Source organism: Rhinoraja longicauda, chromosome 11 (assembly GCF_053455715.1).
Source record: "Rhinoraja longicauda isolate Sanriku21f chromosome 11, sRhiLon1.1, whole genome shotgun sequence".
Taxonomy (NCBI): Eukaryota; Metazoa; Chordata; class Chondrichthyes; order Rajiformes; family Arhynchobatidae; genus Rhinoraja; species Rhinoraja longicauda.
In genome coordinates this window covers 53,057,360-53,070,031 of record NC_135963.1, presented here as the reverse complement: position 1 = coordinate 53,070,031, position 12,672 = coordinate 53,057,360, and the positions used below count along the sequence as shown (strand labels likewise).

The 12,672-nt window shown below is 48.9% G+C and overlaps 1 protein-coding gene across 1 annotated transcript in view; it reads right to left on the bottom strand.

Moving 5' to 3' along the window:
* Positions 1 to 12,672, bottom strand: part of LOC144597930 (potassium channel subfamily T member 2-like) — a 475,868-nt gene that overhangs the window by 330,156 nt on the left and 133,040 nt on the right. Inside the window, exon 2 of the mRNA XM_078407745.1 lies at positions 5,641 to 5,720. Within this exon, the coding sequence (XP_078263871.1) occupies positions 5,641 to 5,720 (80 nt within the window). The remainder of the gene's footprint in view (positions 1 to 5,640; positions 5,721 to 12,672) is intronic.

Below are 12,672 nucleotides of genomic sequence, written 5' to 3'. Positions count from 1 at the left end.
AAGACAAGTGAAGACAATTCACATCATTTTGGCCTCCAGTTTTGACACCGGTACCTGTGGCCGGTTGACGTAGGTAGTCGCCAATGGAATTCACCGGAGTCAGCACCAGCAACAACCTACGTCACCTGGCGACAACCTGGCGACAACCTACGACAGCACCTACGTCAGGAGACGTCAAGCTACGATCAATGGCGTCAAACCACGATCAATGGCGTCAAACCAACAGTCGCCGAAAATGTTTAAACATCTCAAAATCCAGCGGCGACCAGAAAAACGCTACGACTCTTTGGAGACAACTCACGAACATACAGGTAACACCCCGGCGACCGTGTGGCGACAGTCTAGTCACATGTAGTCGCCTAAACAATCACCTGAGTGGGACAGGGCCTTAAAAGGATTTGCATTCAAAAGACACAAAACTGTGGTCAGCTTTTGCCAGTGTTTTTATAATTCCTCTCCAAAGCTTGGGTTTAACATGGGACCGTCGACCTGATGATATTACTTATAAATCAAAATCAGCGGTAGAGTCGTAAAGTCATAGAGTCATACGGGACGGAAACAGGCCCTTCGGCCCTACTTGCCCATGCCAACCAAGATGCCCCATCTACTCCAGTCCCACCTGCCCCTGTTTGGCCCATATCCTTCTAAACCGTTCCTATTCACGTACTTGTCCAAACGTCTTTTAAATGTTGTTCCAGAACCTGATTCAACCAGCTCCTCTGGCAGCTCGTTCCATACACTCACCACCCTCTGTGTGAAAAGGTTACCCATCTAGTTCCGATTCAATATTTAAAAAGTGCCTAAAAGTTCTTTAAAAAGAGGAGAACTTTCTTTCCCCTCTCACCTAAAGCCCACTTCTTCTGGTCCTTGATCACCTTCCTCTGGGTAAAATACTCTGCATTCTCCCTATCTATTCCCCTCATGAATGACCAAGGATTAGAACAGGAAACATAGAACAGTACAGCACAGTCCAGCCCCTTCGCCCCGCAATGTCCGTGCCAAGCTAAATTACTCTCATCTGCCTGAAAGTGATCCATCTCCATCCATTCACTGCATATCCATGAGCCTATCTAAAAGTCCCTTGAATGGCACTATCGTATCTGCCTTCTCCACCACCCCAAACAGCGCGTTCCAGGCACCCACCATCCTTGCCTCACACATCTTCTTTAAACGTTGTCCTTCACACCTTAAAGACGGAAAACAACTCCCTTCCACAGACTCCATCAGCACGTCACGTTGCCTCAGCAAGGCCACCAGCATAATCCAGCACCATTCTCACCCCGTTCACTCCCGTCATCTCCCCTCTCCCACCAGGCAGGAGGTAAGGACGTTTGACCACGCACACCTCCAGATTCAGGGACAGTTTCTTCCCAGCTGTTATCAGGCAACTGAACCGTCCTCTCACCAGCTAAGGAGCAGGGGGGCCCTGGCTTCCCAGGTACCTCATTGGAGACTTTTGAACAATCTTTCAATGAACTTTAGTGGATACCAGACCAAGTGGACCCATTGGGCCCAAACCTCTCCTGCATTGGTGCAGCACCCTCTCCTCCCCCACTCCCCCCTCCTCCCATCCTCCTCTCCTCTCCTCCCCCCCATCCCCCCTCTCTCCCCTCTCCCCCTCCCACCCACCATCCCCAACCCCCCTTATCCTCCCTCCACCCCCTTCCCCCTCCCCTCCCCCTTCCCCTCCCCCCACTCCATCCCTCTCAACCCCCTTATCCTCTCTCCTCCCCCCTCCTTCCCCCCCTTCTTCCATCAGTCCCTCCCTCCCTCCCCAGGAGATAGATTTAAACTTTAAAATGTGAATAGCTTTAAAAATATATCACCAATTTCAATGAAACCTCTTCCATTAGCACCAAAGGGACGACGGTGAGTAAGGTGGGCCTAAAATTGTCACGCTATCGTGTACCGCTTTGGTTGTAGTTCAAGAACAAACAAACAAGAGTTTTCGTATATAGATTATATTGCACTAAATGTTGTACCCTTTATCCTTTTAACTGCACACTGCAGACAGCTTGATTGTAATCATGCTTGGTCATATCTTTGACTGCATAGCACACAACAAAATCTTTTCACTTGATATTCACTTCTATTGTCTATTGATATGATAATAAGAAACTAAACTAAACTGAAAGCTGCGTCCTCTAGTCTTTCACATTACCACCCTGGAAAAAGGCTTTGAGTGTCATATTTTCATACACTTTTATCAAGTCTCCCCTCAGCTCACAGTAAACAATCCAAGTCTGTCCAAGCTCTCCCTGTATCTAATGCTCCCTTATCCAGGCTTCATTCTGGTGAACCTTCCCCACACCCTCTCCAAAGCCTCCACATCTGACCAGAACTGCCCGCGATACGTACTCCAAATGCAGCCTAAACAAAGTCCTATAAACCTTGGCTAATTCTGATATTTTAATTGATTTTATTTAAACAATTTTAACTTTCTTTGTTCGGAAATTTTATTTTTTTTTAAATTTAAATTGGTGGGACTTTTCCACAGCCCAGCGCCGTTGGTGAATTTGAAAGAATATCAGCAACATTCAATGTTTTTGTCAGCGTGGCTTAGCTGGCTGTCACAGCATTTTCCAGCTCTTAAGTTGTCGAGCCAATTTGTTCCAGCTCCCTGTGTCATCCCACCCATTACATTGTAAAATACCCTGCCATTCCAAAGGCTTTGCCTTGAGAGAGGGAGCTACGTGAGATTAAGCCCGAGCTTTCTGCGGAGATCAGTGGCAAACAGACGTGTGGATCACAACTGGCAACAATTTCCATGCTATTGAGTTCTTTAGAAACCTCTACAGATGCACCATAGAAAGCAAACTGTCGGGTTGTATTGCAGTATACAAAGTCATAAACAGGAACTGCAGATGCTGGTTTATACCAAAGAGAGACAAAAAGTGCTGGAGTAACAGCGGGTCAGGCAGCATCTCTAGAGAGCATGGATAGGTGATGTTCCAGGTCGGGATATTTCTTCAGAGCTTGGATATAATAAACAACTCTGGCAAAGACTGCAATAAATTGCAGAGAGTTGTGGATGTCGATCACACAGACCAGACTCCATCTACACTTAATCCTGTTTCAGAATAGCAGCCAACATAATCAGAGACTTGTCCCACCCCAGTCATTCCTTCTTCTCCCCACTCTTGTTGAACAGAAGGTACAGAAGCTTGAAAGCGCACACCACCAGCCACAGGAACAGCTTCTTCCCCCTCTGTTATCAGGCTTCTGAACGGTCCTTCCATAAGCTAGGGTACTGTCCGATTCACCTCTACCTCATTGTGGACATTGGACTTTGTCTACATTGCTGAGAATTATATTTTGCACTTGATCTTTGCTTCACCTATTGTACTTGAGTTTGACTTGGTTGTATTAATGTGTAATATTGCCTGATCTTTTTGGATAGCATGCAGAACAAAACTTTTCACTGCGTCTCGGTACACATGGCAATAATAATTCTAAACAAATCTTTTTGTATCCTTTAGGTAGATTTCTATCAACTGGATGCAATGCAAAGAACTAAGCAATAAGGTCTCAGAGATGAGCAAAGCGTAAAAATGCTTGAGATTTATTGTTCTCAGTTTAGAGTCATACGGCAGGTAAACAGGCTCTTTGGCACAACACATCCATGCCAACCGAGATATCAATGTTGGCCCGACTAGCCAATGTTTGGCCCAATTACCCCAAAGTCTTTCCTATCCATACACCTATCCAGAGTCTTATAAATGCTGTTATTATACCTGGCTCAACTACCTCCTTTGGCAGCTCGTTCCATACACCCACCAAAATGGCGGCGCTGCCCTAGCAGCTGCGGCTCACCTGCGGTCCATTTGTCTTTGTGTTTTTGTTGTTTTTTTTTGTCTTAATTGTAGTTGTGATGTGGTGTTTTTGTGTTTGTGTACTATGTGTGTATGTGGGGGGGAGGGGGGGAACTGTAACATTGTAAATATGTGTCCCTTCCGAACGGAGACCCGACCTTTGTTTCTGGGCCGTGTCTCCGTTCCTGCTGCGGCCTACCATCGGCCCAACTCCTGGAGCTGTCGGCCTCCAGGGCACTGGTTCGCAGAGCCCGCGGATCGGACTAACCATCACCGGAGCCGGCCGTCTTCGGAGGCTGCGGGAGCGGCTGCGACTCGCCTTAGGCTCGGGCCGCGTGGATGCCGACATCGGGAGCTCCGGCAGCGGCAGCGGGTTCGCCCGCCCCGGATCGCGGGGCTTGGGTCGAGGACATTTCACCGTCCGGCGCGGCCTAAGATATGCCGCGGGATATTTCTCTGCTGGGCGGGGGCTTCAATGTCGGGAGCCACGACCGCCCCGACGTGCAGCAACAGTGGCAGCAGCAGCGTGTTCGCCCGCCCCGGATCGGACTTATCATCGGCGGAGCCGGCCGTCTTCGGAGGCTGCGGGAGCGGCTGCGACGCGACGCGCCTTGGGCTCGGCCCGCTGTGGACCGTCCGGTGCGGCCTGCAACCACAACAACCTGACTGCGGGCGAGGACAGCAGGAGAAGGGAAAGACATTGTGGCCTTCCATCACAGTGAGGAGAGAGAGGACTGGAGGAGACTCACTGTGATGGATGTTTCTTTGATGGATGTTTCTTTTTTGTGTGTTTTTGGGGTTGGGTAATTTGAATGCCTATTTAATACTTTTATTGTTGGACTGTGTTTTTGGGGGTTTTGGGGTTGTGTAATTTGAATGCCTATTTAATGCTTTTATTGTTGGACTGTGTTTTGGGGTTTTTTTGGGGTTGTGTAATTTTAATGCTTATTTAATGCTTTTATTGTTGGACTGTGGGTGACTGAATTTCGTCCAATATTGGATGACAAATAAAGCTATCTTGAATCTTGAATCTTTGTGTAAAAAAGTTACCCCTTAGGCTCCTATTAAATCTTTCCCCTCTCACCTTTAAAATGTCCACTGGTTTTTGATTCCCCCTACTCTGGATGAAAGACTCTGTTCATTCACCCTCTTCTAACCCACCACTCTATTTCCAGGTCCCTCAGGTCGGCCGACTTGGGGCTACTGACTATCCCGCGGTCTAGGCTTAAGCTCAGGGGTGACCGCGCTTTTGCGGTTGCAGCTCCTAGACTGTGGAACAGCATCCTTCTCCCCATCAGAACTGCCCCCTCCATCGACTCCTTTAAGTCCAGGCTCAAAACCTATTTCTACTCCCTAGCTTTTGAGGCCCTCTGAGGGGGCGCTGTGAACTGTTTATGTATGTGCTGTTATGTTTGTGTGCCATTGTATGTTTGTTTCTTAGTATCTGAACTGATGTACAGCACTTATCATCATCATATCATATCATATATATACAGCCGGAAACAGGCCTTTTCGGCCCTCCAAGTCCGTGCCGCCCAGTGATCCCCGTACATTAACACTATCCTACACCCACTAGGGACAATTTTTTTTACATTTACCCAGCCAATTAACCTACATACCTGTACGTCTTTGGTCAACGTGGGTTGTTTTTAAATGTGCTATACAAATAAAATTGACTTGACTTGACTCATGATTTTATACACCTTTGTAAGATCACTCTTCAGCCTCTTGTGCTGCAAGAAATAAAGTTCTCCTTACCTGCCCATCCGGTGGTGTGCAAAATCTAACAAATTTAACTGTAGAAATGGTTATTGTTGGAGGTACTTACTTGACCTTTGGTTTTTGATGAAGAACAGTTTCAGGCGCTCTTTGAATGTATTTTCGTTGACATAAAATTCAACTTGCACTCTGTGAATGAACAAAAAGAATTATGCAAGCAAATCTCAAATTCTTCGAATTATTTTTGTAATTAAGACAGTAAACTTGCCACTCAAGCAGTTTTCACAAAACGCGGAGACGCAAGTAACTACAATGCTGGAATCTGGAGCGAAACACAAAGTGCTAGAAGAATGCAGCGGGTCTGGCAGCGTCTGCAGAGGAAATGGACAGACGATGTTTCCGGTCAGACTCAGCGATTAAAATTCCCTCTGTCATCTGAAGAATGGTCCAGACTCAAAACGTCATCTGTTCTTTTTCCCCTCCACATACATTGCTTGGCCTGATGAGTTCCCCCAGCATTTTTCCATCACACAAACATGTTGGTAGTATAGCAAAGACCACAAGAAATTTTGACGCAGCCCAGACCATCACACAAGCCAACCTCCCTTCCAGTGTCTCCATTTATACCTCACGCTGCCTCGGCAAGGCCAGCAGCATAATCAAGGATGAGTCGCACCCTGGCCACTCCCTTCTCCCCTCTCCCACCGGGCAAATGGTACAGAAATGTGAAAACGCACACCTCCAGATTCAGGGATAGCTTCTTCCCAGCTGTTATAAGGCAACTAAACCATCCTATCACCAACTAGAGAGCAGTCCCGAGCTACTATCTACCTCATTGGAGACTTTGATCAGACTTTACTGGGTTTTATCCTGTACTAAACGTTATTCCCTTATCATGTATCTGTACACTGTGGACGGATCGAGTTTAATCATGTATTGTCTTTCCGCTGACTGGTCAGCACACAATAAAGTGTTTTATTGTACCTCGTTACACGTGACAATAGACTAAACTCAACTCAACTCAGCTGATCAAAGGATTGCATTTTAACTCATTGTGGCTTTTGATATCACAATTCCAAATGTTTAGTCATCGACGCCTTGTGTTGCCATATAACAGAGCAACCTCGTCACAGACAGTCGGCAAGCTTGCTTCTCCACTGAGGAGCAGGACTGAGGGTCTTCTAATGCTTTTCAGCTAAGATAGAGTTGTCCGCAAGCAGACTGGCTTAGGAAAACAACTAGGTGTTTGGGTAGGAAGGAACTGGAGATGCCGGTTTACCCCAAAGATAGACACAAAATGCTGGAGTAACTCAGCGGGACAGGCAGCATCTCTGGAGAGAAGGAATGGGTGACGTTTTGGGCCTGTGGAAGGGTCTCGACCTGAAACATCACCCATCTATCCAGAGATGCTGCCTGTCCCATTGAGTTACTCCAGCATGTTGTGTTTATCTCAGGTGTTTGGGGAAATGCTTGGGCACAATTAGAAGAACCAGTGAATCATGGGGCCACGTGCAGGGACATTAAAAAGACACAAAGTGCTGGAGTAACACAGAGGATCAGGCAGCAACTCTGGAGAACATTGATAGATGACGTTTCGGGCTGGGACCCTTCTTCAGGCTGACGAGGGTCCCGACCCGAAACGTCACCTATCCACGTTCTACAGAGATGCTCCCTGACACGCTGAGTTACTCCAGCACTCTGTGTCCTTTTTTGTCAAAGGTCCCCAGCAACTGTAGTCTACGTTGTAAGCAGATAAGATAAACTTTCCTTTCTCAGAGACATCCAAGACTAATTTGGTGTCTGGTGTAATAAATAACTCATGTTTTCACCATTTAAGAAGAATGGCTAGTTTTTAAATGTTCTAATTTTGTTTGTAGATTAGGCTGGACCGGCTTACGGCTTGCAGGCTTCAAGTAAGTTCCCAGGACACAACCTTCTTTTAGGTTTAGAGTTATTATTGTCACGTGTCCCGAGGCACAGTGAAAAACTTTGTTGTGCATGCTATCCATACAGATCAGACAATACTGTACTTAAATAGAAATTACATTAAACTCAAGTACAACAGGTAGAGCTGAGGGGAAGATACAGAGTGCAGAATATATCATATCATATCATATATATACAGCCGGAAACAGGCCTTTTCGGCCCTCCAAGTCCGTGCCGCCCAGTGATCCCCGTACATTAACACTATCCTACACCCACTAGGGACAATTTTTTACATTTACCCAGCCAATTAACCTACATACCTGTACGTCTTTGGAGTGTGGGAGGAAACCGAAGATCTCGGAGTAAACCCACGCAGGTCACGGGGAGAACGTACAAACTCCTTACAGTGCAGCACCTGTAGTCAGGATCGAACCTGAGTCTCCGGCGCTGCATTCGCTGTAAAGCAGCAACTCTACCGCTGCGCTACCGTGCCGCCATATAGTTCTCAGCATTGTAGGGCATCATTTCCAGAGACAAAGTCCAATGTCCTCAATGGGACAGTGGCCTAGCTTATGGAAGGACCATTCAGAAGCCTGATAACAGAGGGGAAGAAGCTGTTCCTGAGTCTGGTGGTGCGCGCTTTCAAGCTTCTGTACCTCTGAAACTGCAATTGAAACTCATTCATTTCTGACATGTACAACAAATGATAATCTGAAATATAATAATAGTCAATCTTTTTTATCGGAATTAGAAATGGATTTGCTTCAACTTATTCTGACCCATTGCTTTGAATTTAAATTGAGGCATAAAAGATTTATATACCCAAAGAGAGAGGCCCAAACCATCTTGGATATTACTTATAACAAATTAATTGGATTTCCTGCCATTTCAGTGGGGAACATCCTGCATGCCAGACATGTCTGTGACTAAGAAATCACCAAATAACTTTTGTGCGCAGCTGCATCTGGCATGTCGGCTCACTTTATTACTGAGTAGCCTGCAGGAAGGGTTGTTGAACAGCCCACTGCGGTTGCTATGACACCCCACCAAGGGAGTACATTTCTGATTCAAGATGGTAGATTCAATTTACAATCTGACCAAACAATCTTTTTCACAATGTGCTCGGGGCAAGAACAGGGACCCAACACTTTGCCTCATCGCTCCCTGCACACAAGTAGAATAGTCTGTTTTAGGTAGACACAGAGTGCTGGAGTAACTCAGCGGGTCAGGCAGCATCTCTGGAGAACATGGATAGGTGACGTTTCACAGAGTGCTGGAGTAACTCAGCGGGTTAGGCAGCATCTCTGGAGAACATGGATAGGTGACGTTTCACAGAGTGCTGGAGGAACTCAGCGGGTCAGGCAGCATCTCTGGAGAACATGGATAGGTGACGTTTCACAGAGTGCTGGAGTAACTCAGCGGGTTAGGCAGCATCTCTGGAGAACATGGATAGGTGACGTTTCACAGAGTGCTGGAGGAACTCAGCGGGTCAGGCAGCATCTCTGGAGAACATGGATAGGTGACGTTTCACAGAGTGCTGGAGTAACTCAGCGGGTTAGGCAGCATCTCTGGAGAACATGGATAGGCAATGTTTTGGGTCGGGACCCCTTCTTCAGACTTAAAGATGGAGCTGAATTTACTCCAGCACTTTGTGTCGTTTCACCTTAAAACTGGGCGTTGATGCTGGTGGTCTGCACCAGTGAGCCCTTCCTCACCAGCTGCGGCCTCTTCCTGCCTCCTGTCTCTTTCCACACCACCGCTCCTTCCCCACTGTTTCGAGCTCCCCTGCGGTCATCGACAGGGAGGAGGAGGAGGAGGAGGAGGAGGAGGAGGAGGAGGAGGAGGAGGAGGAGGAGGAGGAGGAGGAGGAGGAGGAGGAGGAGGAGGAGGAGGAGGAGGAGGAGGAGGAGGAGGAGGAGGAGGAGGAGGAGGAGGAGGAGGAGGAGGAGGAGGAGGAGGAGGAGGAGGAGGAGGAGGAGGAGGAGGAGGAGGAGGAGGAGGAGGAGGAGGAGGAGGAGGAGGAGGAGGAGGAGGAGGAGGAGGAGGAGGAGGAGGAGGAGGAGGAGGAGGAGGAGGAGGAGGAGGAGGAGGAGGAGGAGGAGGAGGAGGAGGAGGAGGAGGAGGAGGAGGAGGAGGAGGAGGAGGAGGAGGAGGAGGAGGAGGAGGAGGAGGAGGAGGAGGAGGAGGAGGAGGAGGAGGAGGAGGAGGAGGAGGAGGAGGAGGAGGAGGAGGAGGAGGAGGAGGAGGAGGAGGAGGAGGAGGAGGAGGAGGAGGAGGAGGAGGAGGAGGAGGAGGAGGAGGAGGAGGAGGAGGAGGAGGAGGAGGAGGAGGAGGAGGAGGAGGAGGAGGAGGAGGAGGAGGAGGAGGAGGAGGAGGAGGAGGAGGAGGAGGAGGAGGAGGAACAGGAGGAGGAGGAGGAGGAGGAGGAGGAGGAGGAGGAGGAGGAGGAGGAAGTGGACAAAGCGATGGCCGACAGGAATAAACGGCAGCTGGTGTGAGGGGAGGCAGCCCCACCATGACCGAGCGCGTCCTGTCGGTGGCGGCAGCCCCGAGAAAGTGCCGTTGGCCGGGGGCTACAACGTGAGCCGCAACAATAGCCATGTCAATAAGACAGTGCCGTGGGTGAAGAAGGGATCGCTGGTGCAGATCTTCTGGAAGGTTCCGGCATCTCGGCCTTCATTCTCCACCACCTTCCTCATTCTCCCTCGCCTTCCCAGCGCCACATCTACAGTGGCCGAAACTGGAAGAACAGCGAGCCCCAATAATCTCTTAGACTGGTTTAATCACATTAAAATAATCTATTGTTTGGCTGGAATTGGCAGTCAGACAACATGTGCTTCTTTCTGAAGAATAGGCACCCAAACGTTCAGGAGCTGTTGACTTGCATATACACCGATCAGCCAAAACGTTATGACCACCTGCCTAATATGCTGTTGGTCCTCCGTGTGCCGCCAAAACAGCGCCGACCCGCCGAGGCATGGACTCTACAAGACCCCTGAAGGTGTCCTGTGGCATCTGGCACCAAAACATTAGCAGCAGATCCTTCAAGTCCTGTACGTTGCGAGGTGGAGCCGCCGTGGATCAGACTTGTCGATCCAACACATCCCACAGATGCTCAATCGGATTGAGATCTGGAGAATGTGGAGGCCAGGGCAACACCATGAACACTTCATCATGTTCCTCAAACCATTCCCCAACAATGTGTGCAGTGTGGCAGGGCGCATTATCCTGCTGAAAGAGGCCACTGCCATCAGGGAATGCCATTGCCATGAAGGGGTGTGCCTGGTCTGCAACGATGTTTAGGTAGGTGACACGTGTCACATTGACGTCCACATGAATGGCCGGACCCAGGGTTTCCCAGCAGAACATTGCCCAGAGCATCACACTCCCTCCTTGACAACTTGTTGTCTTCCCACAGTCGGTTCGAACCAGACGGGATAGCCTTCGTTGCCCTCGCGCATCGATGAGCCTTGGGCGCCCAACACCCTGTCTGTCGCCGGTTTGTGGTTTGTCCCTCCTCGGACCATTGTCGGTAGGTACTCACCACTGCTGACCGGGAGCACCCCACAAGCCTTGCCGTTTCAGAGATGCTCTGACCCAGTCGTCTGGCCATAACAATTTGGCCCTTGTCAAAGTCGCTCAGGTCTTTACTCCTGCCCATTTCTCCTGCATCCAACACATCAACTTCAAGAACTGACTGTTCACTTGCTGCCTAATATATCCCACCCCTTGACAGGTGCCATTGTAACAAGATAACCAATGTTATTCACTTCGCCTGTCAGTGGTCATGATGTTTTGGCTGATCGGTGTAAGTTGGCCCTTGTTATACTGTACTTAATGTTCATTTATGAGACATGGATTAATAGGAGATGTTTGACTCAATCATATATTATAGCTAAATTGAGGGGAACGTTATATAAGTATATAATATTCTGAGAAGCACACACAGGATAAGCAGTCAGAGCCTTTTCCCCCAGGGTGAAAATATCAAAGACTAGAGGGAATAGTTTGAAGATGAGGGGGGCAAAGTTTAAAGGAGATGTGCTGGCTAGGTTTATTTACACAGAGGGTGGTGGGTTGCTGGAACAGGGATGGTGTTGGAGGCAGATGTGATCAGTGGCGTTTTAGAGCTGCTGCCTAACAACACCAGAGACTCGGGTTTGATCCTGATCTTGGGTGCTGTCGATGTGGAGTTTGCACGTTCTCCCTGCGATTGCGTGGGTTTCCTCCGGATGCTCCGGTTTCCTCCCACATCCCAAAGACGTGCAGGTTTGAAGATTAATCAGCCTCTGTATATTGTCCCCTAGAGTGCGTGGAGTGGATGAGAATGTGGGATAACGTAGAACCAGTGTGAACGGGTGATCGATGGTCAGCGTGGACTCGGGGGGGGGCGGGGCAGGGCCGTTTTTACAGCATTATGGGCCCCCGGGCAAAGCAGTGTACTGGGGCCCCTACCGTTACTCTCCCCCATCCCCCTTTCCCTACCAGCCCCCCCCCCCCCCTGTCGTGCCGGCGAAAAGCACTTACCGAAAAGCACTTAGCGATGGACTTAGGGTGCTACATTGTTGCGAAAAGCACTTACAGATTGCTGTGAGAGGCACTTGGGGATGGAAAAGCAAAGCACTTAGGGAGCTAATTGTTGCGAAACAGATCGCTGTGAGAAGCACTTAGGGACCGAAAATGTTGCGAAAAAAGCACTTATTGAACCTACATTTTTAAAGTAGTATTTATTTATTGCAAGTCACTTAACATACACAGATCAGCATGGGGCCCCTATGCTCGTGGGGCCCCGGGCAAGTGCCCATCAGGCCCATGCGTTAAGACGGCCCTGGGGTGGGGGGGGGATGATGGGCCTGTTTCCATGCTGTATATCTAAACTAAACTAAAGCCGTCAAGAATGGGACTAACTGGAGAGTCAAGGAACTACAGATGCAGGTCTACCAAATAGGACTCAAAGCGCTGGAGTAACTCAGCGGGTCAGGCAGCATCTCAGGGTAACATGGACAGGTGCGGTTTCAGGTCGGGACCACGAGGAGTTGACAATGAACTGGCTCGGCCTCCTTCTGAGCTGAATCAGTGCTGGGATGATGCGTAATGATTATGGATTTTCACAGATATATTTTACATGAGAATATCCCAGAAGACCCATCGAGTTGAATCGTTTAAACACATAACCGAGGACGATTCTCACCCCAGTCACTCCCTCTCCCAACAG